Source organism: Neolamprologus brichardi, chromosome 13 (assembly GCF_056152115.1).
Source record: "Neolamprologus brichardi isolate AB-2024 chromosome 13, ASM5615211v1, whole genome shotgun sequence".
Taxonomy (NCBI): domain Eukaryota; kingdom Metazoa; phylum Chordata; class Actinopteri; order Cichliformes; family Cichlidae; genus Neolamprologus; species Neolamprologus brichardi.
In genome coordinates, this window is record NC_142116.1 from 20,319,974 (window position 1) to 20,331,785 (window position 11,812).

Here is an 11,812-nt window from a genome sequence, read left to right on the forward strand (position 1 = left end):
TGTGATAAATATGCAAACCACTAGGAAATCAGGAAGGGGGCAAACACCTTTTCACATCACTGTAGACGTGATTACAGAATACCTTTTAGTGATTACAGAATACCTTTTACATCCTGGATTACAATAGGATATCCATCAACGGCAGATACTGGTCTCCATGACGCACAGATACTGGAGTGGTCTGACCTGACCACACTCGCACTGCTTACCCACAAAGTGTCTAGAGAGACAGAAAAAAGCCAGAAAACAAACAAAAAACACAAAGCCAAAGAATGTCATCTGCACACTAGCATGGACAATAAACGCAGACACAGTGCACCCAGTAATTTTTGAACTTCCAACCAAGTATCAAGAGCAGTACTGTCATTGTACCGGTACTGGCTGCTGTCTCATTGTTCAGAGAGCCCATCATTATGCAGAGAAAGGAATCTGTGTCTCTGGACCAAAATGACTGTACGTGTAGTGCTGTAGAAACAATACTGCCCAAAAACCTTGATGTTTCTATATGTGGAAACCTTCAAGTATGCATGTCCTCCTGTAAGGGTAAAGTAATGGGACATTTGCACTTTTTGCATGTAAGCCTGTTGGTCTTAACTGGAAGTTGCACTTGAGCTGTCTTGGCATCTTTCCTTCTTTGACTCACCAGTTTTGCCCTGAGCTGAATCGCTGCCTCCTTCTCTGTTGTGGTACTCAGCGGTGACCAACATGCTGTAACGTGTATCTGGCTGCAATGACTCCAGCATCACCTGCTTCTCTCCACCAGGGACCAGCACCTGCAGACAACAAACAACACTATCATCCCAACACAGTCACAACTCATTTAACGTTTTGGGACTTATGGAATTTCTGGAATTCTGACACATGACAGCCGGCTGAAGGCCAGAAGAGGTAAAGATGGAATGACTACGACCCACTCACAGTGTGATCCTGGCTATCAGCTCCAGTTAAAGCCATGTAGGACATGTGATACTGGAGGACATGAGCATTGGGAGGTACCCAGCTGATCACCATGCTGACGGCAGTCTCATCAGAAACCATGAGGCTGGTTGGGCCTCCACCAGACACTGCAGCAACATCATAGAAGAGATAAAGTACCACAGCTAATGACACTTAACCCTCACTTTGTTCCTTTAAAGGAGGAAATTATTTTGGCAGCAGAGCAAAGTGTTTTTATAGAAAATAAATGTAAAGTATAACAGAGAATTTGATACTTTGATTTGATACTTTAACCTCACTACATTTATTTCATAGCTCAGAGTTCTAGTTATTCAAAGATGAGAATTTAGATGTGAAATTTAACCTTTAAGTGACTAGTACTTTGACAACTGCCATCAATTACACAATGAAGTTCATTTACGTACAGGTTATTGTATTAGTAATGCTATATTGTACATAGAGACAGAATATGACATGAAGGGCTACTGACCACAGAAAAGTAAAAGATAACTGGGCCTAAAGACTAACGGGAGACAAACAAGCTTTCTGTGATTCTATTTGTGTTTTTGTGGTAATCTTGGATATCTTAGGTTGTCTCATTACTGTCATATATGTCCTATCATTAAAACACTGGCTTCTAACAACTAACAGTGTCTCAAAAATTATTTAATAAATAAACAAATAATATGGATGCATGACTCAAATGCATGACTTTTAACTTGTGTATTTTTTAGGCTGAACACTGCTGCTAATGTGACTTAGCACATTAGCATTGACTGTCTGAGAAATTAGTTACCCTAAGGTCAGAAGGAGGAGGCACCTTCACTAGAAGAAAAGAATAATGTGTACGGGAATTTTTTAAAAATGACAAAGCTACATTTTGACATCTTTCATTATTAATAACATTTACAGTACTGTGCAAAAGTCGTGAGCCACACGCTGAAGTATTTCTTTGGACATTATCTGGTTTTTCCACTCCTTTTTACTCCAGTTCTTGTACCTGACCATTTTCTGAGTAATGTTTTTGTTTCTTTGTTTTTTGTTTGTGTAAACACTTTGCACTGACCATTATTGGAGAACTAAAAAGCACCTAAGTCGAGGAATGTGTGTGCACATAACAGAAAACTTGGGAAAGAACCAATTTTAAATCTTTAAGCACTTTGTTACTAGCAGCCTGTCACAAAAACACATTTTGTATAGTGTTTTTTTTTTTTAATCTTGTGAATAAAATGTATACAAATGTGTGTGATTAATCACAATGTGTTAGTGTGTAATCACCCTGAGACATGCATGCCTGTCTGCTAGCATCAGATCTAAAGCCATTTCTGATTTGGAGATGCAGCCTGCAGATTCTGTCCAGATTATCCCAGCTCTCGTCACTAAACATCCAGTCTTCACTTATCAAATGTGTAAAATTCAAGGCTGGTCCTTAAAAGCTCCCAACAACGCAAAAAGAAAGTGGAGAAAGGATGAATGAGTCTGTGCTTATCGCTCTCCCCCAAGCTGGCGTTGTTCTTGGTAGCCATGACAACGGAGATAGTCCCAGCTTTATAAATAAAGGCCCCAACACCCCAAAAAAGAAAAAAACATCGGGATTCCCTGCGCAGACCAGGAATCCCCCTAGCAGACCGAAGCTACAGAGAGGATTTGGAGTGAGTGAGTGAAAATCGAACTGGCGCCTGTCTGTGCTTCAAACTGCCAGGGGCCGGCAAGTGCTCTGCGCCACCTGCCGGGAATTAGTGCAAATTTGATATATTTGACCTCTCTGTTTTTTTCTCTCTGAATTACTTTTGAAAAGGAAAAATAATAATTTTAATGTGAGGCAAAACATGTATGGTGCTCGGTAAAGATGACACGCCGACCCACTTCTTCTTTTTTTTTTTGTTTGTTTGAGAAAGTTTGTTTTCATATTAAGCCAGTGTCAGTGACGTCATTCTACGCGACTACCACAGGTAAAGAAAAGCCTGAATCTGTAGATCTTTTTCTTTTCTTTTTGTTGTCTAAAACACAAGAGATAAAAAAAAAAAAAACACAGGGAAACATAGGAAATAATGTTTTGTGAGGCAATGACTTGTTGGCACAAGAAGAGTGGTCCTTGGTAGCCATGACAACAAGGAGGTCTGTTTGTTTGTGGCAGGTAAAAGAAAAAAAAGAAAGAAAAGAAAAAAGTCAGGGGAAGCCCAGGCTGAACAAGGTTCATCCCTTAGAATTTTCACTCCAAGATCACCTGCCTGGACCTCCCCCTAGCAGGTGAACATACAGAGCCAGGTGAACCGAGGGCTCGAACCCGGGCCTGTATGTTACTAACCTGCTAGCCCGCCACATGTCGCCACATGACGGGCTGTGAGAATGGGAAAAATTCTTCTATTTAAAGAACACTACGTGCACATCGCGTGACCAGCCTTTTCCATTAGTTGGAGACCACACATTTTTGCACTCAAATACTCACCAAATTTTACACACTCACACCTGGTTTTTTTGCCTGCACACCACTTATTTCTCAACAACCACTCCTTTTTCATCTCTCTTATCTTGCCTTTATTACATATTTATTACATCCTCTTAGCTAGCATCAATGACTGGACAAAAGAGCAACACAGTGCTTTTCTCATCATTTCTTTAGTCACGCTCAAGTCATTCGCCTCTACGGATTAGCTAAACCAACTTTACAAAACAAGTTTCCCCGAAGAGCCCACTTCTCATCTTAGCTGCCTAGATTTCAGGACCTAGCTAAGGACAGTGGCCAAAAACACATTTAACTTACCGAAAAATAGCTGCGGGGCCTCAGTCTGTCTGTGGGGCATAGCTGGACTGGCCATCGGGCATACTGGGTATTTGCCGGGTGGGCTGATGGTAATTTTTCGTTTTAAATGGGCCGATGTTTTGTTGTTGTTGTCTTTTTTTCTTAACCGTGTAAACAGTGAAAGGTGGGCAGACGTGTAAAAATAACTCAATTGTTTGGTAGTGGCTGTGGTGGAGCTTTCACAGCTTCAGTAAAATTAGCAAGTGGTGGAAGCCAGCAGGTGGATGGGGGAAAGGGGAGGCGGAGGTGGAGAGACCCAAGGCGGCCGCGGGTCGACTGTCAGGTGAAATGAGCTTCAGGTAAGAAGTTATGACCTGCAGTCTATCTGGGTCAAACCAAGTTTAGGTGTAGTTTATTTTCGTTGTGCTAACTTTTTACAGTCAGTTACAATAACTCGTACTGTGTACTAGCTAGCATGATGGAGTTTCTATACAGTTGGGTGGGTGCTATATGTTACTGGTGAACTTTATTTTATTCATATGGTTAGTTAGTTGAGTTGCCTACCATCCTGTAAAAAACGGAATCCTCTGGTATTCAGAGTTAATATTACATGTTTCGTATTGAGCTGAAAATACACGGATTTGTCCCATACTTCAGCTACAATTAAAAAAAAGACAAAAAGCTGGAGTTATTCTGTGTCTTTACGCTGTCAGCTGCCTCTTCTTCTCTCATTCTCCCCCCTCCCTCTCCTGCTGCTACTTCAATCATGAAACTGATCAATGATCAGCTGATCAGCGTTTCTGCCGCAAGTCCCGTCTTTCTTGCTTGTTTGTCTCCCGCTTTGCGCCAGAAAGAGGAAACTAGCGGAGGTGGTGTTAAACAGCAGAAGCGCCTTTAAACTTGATAAGCTGTTGTTAGAATTGATTTAATATTACTTTCTAGTATCAGCTGATGTTTGTTGGAGCCATAAAAGCTGCTGGTTATCTGGTGAGAGGGAAACATAAAAAGGCCAGGTAGAGCATTAACAGGGAAAGGGGGGCACAAAGAAATACTTTTCTTTCTTATTCTCATTTAAAATTTCTAGCTTTTAATAAATAATTATCCAAATCTTACAACCAAAGTTTTCATCTGATGTCAAATGTATAGAAATCCATTATTGTACATAGTAAGTTTTTTTCAGGGTCCCAACATAATTTCTTCAGAAGAAAGTACTGTACATGATGCCAGTATTTTCCCACATTTTCTAGATACTGTACTAGTACTTTGTGTAAAATGCCATCAAACAGTCAGTTAAGTTTTATTCTTTCTCACCTGTCTTTCTGTCTCCTTTCACTTTTAAAAGGTTGCCATCCATTCATTCACTTCCGCTTATCCTTTCCAGGGTCGTGGGGGGCGCTGGAGCCTATCCCAGCTATCATAGGGCGAGAGGCAGGGTACACCCTGGACAGGTCGCCAGTCTGTCGCAGGGCCAACACACAGGAACAAACAACCATTCGCACTCACACCTAGTGACAATTTGGATTATCCAATTAACCTATCCCCACAAGCTGCATGTCTTTGGACGGTGGGAGGAAGCCGGAGTACCCGGAGGGAACCCACGCAAACACGGGGAGAACATGCAAACTCCACACAGAAAGACCCCGGCCTGATGTTGGAATTGAAGTCAGGAGCTTCTTGCTGTGCGGCAACAGTGCTAACCACCGTGCTGCCACGGTGGCAAAGGTTGCCATGTTAGAAAAAATATTTTGCCCTGCCATGCTGTTTATTGATGTGGTAAATAAATAGTTTATGAAAATATCACTAAATCTGTCATTTATTATTTTTAATATTCAGTAATGGTCATGTCTCACCTCTAGTCTTCTCTGTCTTAATTTCAGGTTTCCACCATATGTTGTAGATCGTTCAGGAAGTTAACTCAACCAGTCTTTGGGTTTCGGCTAAGTACTGTTTAGAATAGCAGAATAGGGAGGATGGTGTAGGTTTAAGTTTATTAGATTGATACATATGTACCAACAAGACAGTGTACATCACTGTCACAACGACGTTTGTTTTCATTCAAAGGCTTTATGGAACTTTGACAGGAGGGCCACGCCCGATTTCCTCTGTCATCCACGTCATACTTAGATCCTCCTCAATCTGTGTACATACGCCGCCTCTAAACCCCCGATAGTGCCAGTGTCAGTTAGTGAGTCAGTAAAATACTGACTCACTCACAGGGTTAGTCTGTTCTGGGATGAGTGTGGTAGTTAACCCTCATTTAACACATCCCTCTCTGCTCCTCTAGCTCGCTCTATCTCACTGAGAATCAGGAAGCCTTGACATTTACTGCTATTAACTTTACACTCTTGTTGTAAAGACGCAAAGAAAACACAGTGAAAAGGTTAGAAGGACGTAAGGAAAAAGAATGAATGAATGGTTTAATAGAAGGAAAGAAGTTAAAGGGACTACATATTCAAAGGTCTTATTTCTGATACTACCCCATGAAAATATTTGCTCTGTGTGCCGTGCTGCAGCTGCTACATTTGGCTTCGGATTCACTTTTTGGCGCCTACGCCTCTCGAGATGTGTTAATGCAGAAAGGTATTGAAAAACTCTGGTCAACCAACCAGCAGTCTGTCTGCTGTGTCGTATGAAATGCGTGGAAGGAGAGGTACCAACTGTCTGTTACATACAGATGAAAAATAAAGCTCTGACGTGACCTCGGGTCAGCCAGCCTGACGGTCAGAGAAACAGAAACGTGCTGGATTGTGGATCTCTGAGCTGCACATCAAAGATGCACCTATGCACAGATCAAGTCTCAAATCTACCTCATATACATCTGTGTGTGTTTTTCTGTTGATGCCTTTCAAACAAAACTAGCCATGATATTTTCCACCTCAGACAATTAATATCAGTTAACCCCGCCCCCTTTCAGATTTGTTCACCAAAAGAAAAGAAAAGAAAAAACGTCATTAACGCTGTTTATTATTTGTCAGACCGGTTTCATTTTCATACTTTGTAAATATCTATGTTGTATGGAGCTTGAACTAAAATGTAAATATGTTTACTGTATTTGTAATAATTATAATCCATTCGCTGTACAGCATAGATGTGTCATGCAGATATCCTAATTCTGTGTATGGTAATCTTGCACCATTGAACTGTTAGTGAATGAGGCAACAATAAAAGTGGGAAACGTGCATTAGCAGATCAAGTGCTGCCTGCTTATTTCCTGCTTTATTTGAGCTTCTGCTGTAGTTTATTATGTGCTTTTAGCCCCAAGAAACCACCCTTTTACTGTGGCGCACAACAAGATCTTCTGATGTTTGGTGTCATCTTCCTGTGATCTCCTGTGAACAGATGGATTAATTCATTCCAAGTTTATGTATGTAGCACCAAATCACAGCAGGGGCTGAACATTGTAAAGACTCTAGAATAATTATGGAGGCACAACATTTAAAGCTCCCATCCTTCCATCCCACAGACCTAAAAGTTAGTTATATGATAAACAGCCCCGTGTTTGTTTACTTGATTTGTAAAATGCAAAGTGGTGACTTTTTCTCTTCAAGTACGTCCTCATATGGAGACAGTTTTTGTAATGGCCCAAAACAAGTCATTGTTTACAAAAATGTACATTTTATTGGGCAAAATGAGGTAAACAGTGAAGAAAAGTATAAGAAAACAGAGCATAGGATCTCCGGAGACTGTGGCAACTAGAATTATTGTATACATGTGTGTGTATTAAGGACTGACACAGACAAAGAATGAATCAGACAATGAAGCAATGTCCTTTTTAAATGTTTATTTATAAACAGGATAAAACCATTCAAGTATTGAGTCATGAATAAAACATCAACCTCTGATCTGCTAATTGGGAAACAGAGGATGTCAGTGTATTTTTCAGTGCTAGTCCAAATTGAGTGAGATGACTTTACATTTGAATAGATTGGATTACAAGTTATATTTGGTTTTAATTGAATGAGTTCAATTTGATTTAAATCAAGCCAATTCACAACATATAAACTTGAAATATATGATAAGATAAAGGTTGTGCAATAATACAGAGAAAGCCCCAACAATCAAATGACCCCCTATGAGCAAGAACTTGGCAACAGTGGGAAGGAAAAACTCCATTTTCGGCAGAACCAGAATCAGGGAGGGGCCATCTGCCTCCACCGGTTGGGGTAAGAAAATGAAACTAAACTATAGGAAGACAAAGAGGAAAGATGTTCATGATATATATCAAACTTTCCGCTAGCCTTGACTAAAATATTGTTTTTGACAGGAAAGTATTGTTTCATTCATGTTTATTCCACGAGGTGGACAGCAGGAATAAAACAAACCAGATACTAAGAAATAAAGTAAACAATGAAACTTTCTCGATATGCTAAAATTTCCACTGAGACTGGATAAGATTATTCTAAAACTGGTCAAAATACAATTCTCTTCATGCACAGAAATCCCACCCAGTCCCACAACCCAGGACGAATATTCCTTGTGTGTTCTTGAGCTGGACAGAAATTCCTCTTGCTGAGCGGGGTCCACGCCAGCCTCGTGTCAGGCAGACGAGGAGCCTCCTGTCCCAGTCTCGTCCGTCCACTGGGCCCATCACATCCCAGCCCAGTTCGCATTCTGCATTGGAGTCCGTCACTCGATACCACCGCGGCTTCCCTCACGTCATCACCTGTAAGTAAAAACAAATAGGAGCCAGAACCATCATCCCGGAAGCTGCCCTGGCTTATAGCCATGGCGACCCTCTCCCAACACGGCTGCACCCAGTGAACAACAGTGAGACGCTGCTGACAAATGCAGGCAGTGGTATACATCTGCCCTGATGTCAATCACACACGTTGTCTCCTACTGTCGCCGTTCCTGCTGTCGGGACTGGGTCACCACATCACGCTGACCGGTCTCCAGACGAGGCGTCGCACCCCCGACGATCACGCAGCGGCTCCCTCTTTTCCACCTGGCCTTCATGCGTTCCTCTTCCAATCTAGGGCCTCTCTCCTTCCAGTGCTCAGCTTGCTTCCTTTTAATACGACCTATAAAACAGCTGAAAGGACACCTCTGGACACACCTATGCCTCAACATGTGATCACTATCAGCTAATTTTTCCAATGCCCAGCTAATCCACAGTGGATTAAAACAACGTAGAATGACACACTAAAAACATGCGATACAAAAAGAATAAAATCATGCAAATAAAAACTACACTCACAAATAGATACTAAAATCAGAAGAAAACCAAGATAAACGATGAATACAAAATTTCTACTGTGTGCAACTCTTTCAGTCTTTGAATATTTTTCATTTCTTACAATCAGAATTCTCCAATAGATTTGTAGAAGAAAATTATTTTCTTTCATGCATCACCAACTGAACCTTTTATGTTAACGTCTCAAGCTCCAGCCTAACCTCGTTGAATTTTGCTTAGCAAAGTACTTTTCAACTCTAATAATTAGTAAGATTATATTTCTTATCATCTGTTGGTCGTCTGACCTGATAAACTTCAATGAACATTATAACACAGGAGTGATTGTCTCTAAAAATGGGCTCCTGCACGCTTGCAGACATTTTTCCATCACAACTTATGGATGATGAAGGATTTGATTAAAGCTGTGAAACATTATTGATAAACTTCATGTGATGTTACATTAAAGCCAATTTTCTATTAAAATCAGGGACTTTTCTAACTGACCTCTGACCTTTGAGCAGTAGTGTGTACTGTATGCTTGAATGTAACTGTATCTGACCTGGATTTTATCACCAGTTTCAAATAAGAATCTTCTTTAAAGTCTGTCTTTCAATACAAAATAAGTTCAACTTTATCAAGGCTGATGGTAAACTGTCCCTAACAAGTCCACTTTATTGCGTGCTCATTGACTTTCTCCTATCAGACTGTTTAACAAGCCCACTTTATACATGCTTATTAATCTATCACGCTTATCAGTGGCTCATGGTTGCTTAAAGCCTGTGTCTGATAGACTAGATTTACTGACCCTGCGCAAATTTGCGTAAATTCCCCTGAACCTGACACCTCCTAGCACCCCGCTGAGAGGCCTTCAGCTCCATTGTTCTCCTGCTTTTGTTGTGCAATGTCCAATCGTTGTCAGACTCACAACAAAGTACCTGCAGCCTACAATACACCATATTAGTAGTAGCTTTTATGTGCACTATTATGCAATATTAGTTCTTGTCAATCCTTGTCACTACATTGCATGCCTGTCCATAAACATATATACACAGAGTTGTACATATATTTATATATCCATGTTGGGTCTGTCTAGCACAGGCCCACCGCTGGAACGAGACAATTTAAAAACACAGCAAAAGCATTGAACACCAAGTAGGCAAAGTTCTTCGTGTTACTCATGCATGAGGGAGACCTGCCTGGAGCCAAGTGTCGTTCCACCACTTGACCTCCATCAGACTCTCAGCCAGGTTCCCCATAGCACTCCTTTTATTGTGGTTACATGAATATGCATAGGGTCATTAACATATAACATCTTACATAGGTAAACATGTGAACAAAGGATTGTGTGTGTGTGTGTGTGTGTGTGTGGGGTCAGAGTATGACCCCATAAATGACTTCCCTAAACCTACTGGTCTGGAAAGTCCAGCAGTTCATCTAAACAAAAGGCACTTAGACTAAAACAGATATAGCTACGTTTAGCCTACCATAAAACAATAAAACAATGTACGACCTCTTCCCATGCTCCCAGGATGTAGGTGTGGATTCCAGAACACTCTGGAATGCACTCTTTGCAGCCTGCTAAAGATCACACATCCATCACTACACAATTAATTATACACCTCTAAGCATATATAAGTAGATATTTCTAAGCATAAATGACAATCAACAATACAAAACCTAACATTCCCCCCTTTTTGACCTTTATGCTAGAAAAGTTCCCAGTTATGATCACCTCATGTCTGACAGTGTCAATGCAAACATTTTTATACTCAGCATATATCAATCACCCTAAATTACTGTAAAAGTACACAGTTTAACAAATGTATTAGCAGTTATCCCATTCCTCATTGATCTCATCCAATGGCAAACTACATCCTACGAGCAAACAAATGAATTGTTAAGTTAATAGTTAAAATAAGAAAGTAACATTTTCAAAAACATCTCAGCTTGGTGGTGCTCCTCTGGGCGTGCAAATCACATGTCTCTCTACAGAGTGGTTTAAGTTCTGCAGGGCGTCATGAATGCCTCTTCCAGTTGTTTCCATCACTGTCCATAGGACCAGAGTCCAAATGTATGTAGAATAGAAATTCAAACATACCAGTTGGCTTTGTTGTTTGTCAACATGGGTCTCAGTTATCTCCAAAGCTGGAGACCTCTTCAGCACTCTAGTTTTATGGCCTCTACCAACCCCCATCACCTCACTTCAGGCCTTCGTCCTGCGAGGGGGATACTTATGACTCCTCCATTGTCCATGCTCTGCAGAAAAACCCCTCTGTGGAAAGGGTGCTGGGTCCAGTTATCTTACTGCTGTTAAGATCCCAGCAGTCTTCAGAGTGTCATCATATGCACAGTACAGTGACACAGCATTAGGTGATGTTCATAGGAAACTGCTGCCATCACCACCATAGCTTCTGGTTCATGTGCTTTTCACAGAATCATGATGCCATCCTTGGACTCCCTCTGCGCTGCCGATGGAGCTTGGCACGCTCCCCTCATCCTTCAGGTGCCCGTCTGTTGTCCACAATCTCCTCTGTTGGCCTCTGGAAATCCCCCTTGGCACAGCGCTCATTCCAACGCAGCTTCAGTTCCTTCCTGTGGCTCCAAAGTCTGATCTCATGATGGGCCCAAACAGCTCGACCTTTGACCTCAACCACTGCCTGGACTGTCAGCTATGCCTGGAATGGTTCTTGTTTCTCACTGGGCCTCTGAAGATTTCTCAGGAGATGACTGCTGCCCCTGTATTTCCTTGCTAGGAGGAAAAACTTCTATTTGGAGAGCATGTCAACAATCATCAAACCACATTCTTTAGTTCAGTGAACTTCACTTATAGGCCATCAAAGCCTCATCTGAACATGGATGCTCCACTTGCATAGGTTAAAATACCCATAAATGAACTGTTAATCACACAAATCACTGCAACAATAATAGAAAACATTGTTTCATGTTAATCCTGGACCCCT

General features: G+C 41.3%; 1 protein-coding gene across 1 annotated transcript; it reads right to left on the reverse strand.

Annotated features, from left to right (window-relative positions):
* Positions 1-590: 590 nt before the first annotated feature.
* LOC148099935 (collagen alpha-1(XII) chain-like) lies at positions 591-2,323 on the reverse strand. The gene is made up of 3 exons (XM_087849725.1): positions 2,215-2,323; positions 919-1,064; positions 591-773 (listed from the first exon to the last, which is right to left on the reverse strand). The coding sequence occupies exons 1-3, from the start codon at positions 2,321-2,323 to the stop codon at positions 591-593; spliced, it is 438 nt and encodes a 145-aa protein (XP_087705851.1).
* Positions 2,324-11,812: the final 9,489 nt, after the last annotated feature.

Coding starts and splice junctions, on each gene's coding strand:
- LOC148099935 (XM_087849725.1), bottom strand. CDS start 2,323: ATGTTTAGTGACGAGAGCTGGGATAATCTGGACAGAATCTGCAGGCTG. Junction 1,065..2,214: donor ACAGGCATGCATGTCTCAGG/GTGATTACACAC, acceptor ATGTTGCTGCAG/TGTCTGGTGGAGGCCCAACC. Junction 774..918: donor CTGATAGCCAGGATCACACT/GTGAGTGGGTCG, acceptor TGTTGTCTGCAG/GTGCTGGTCCCTGGTGGAGA.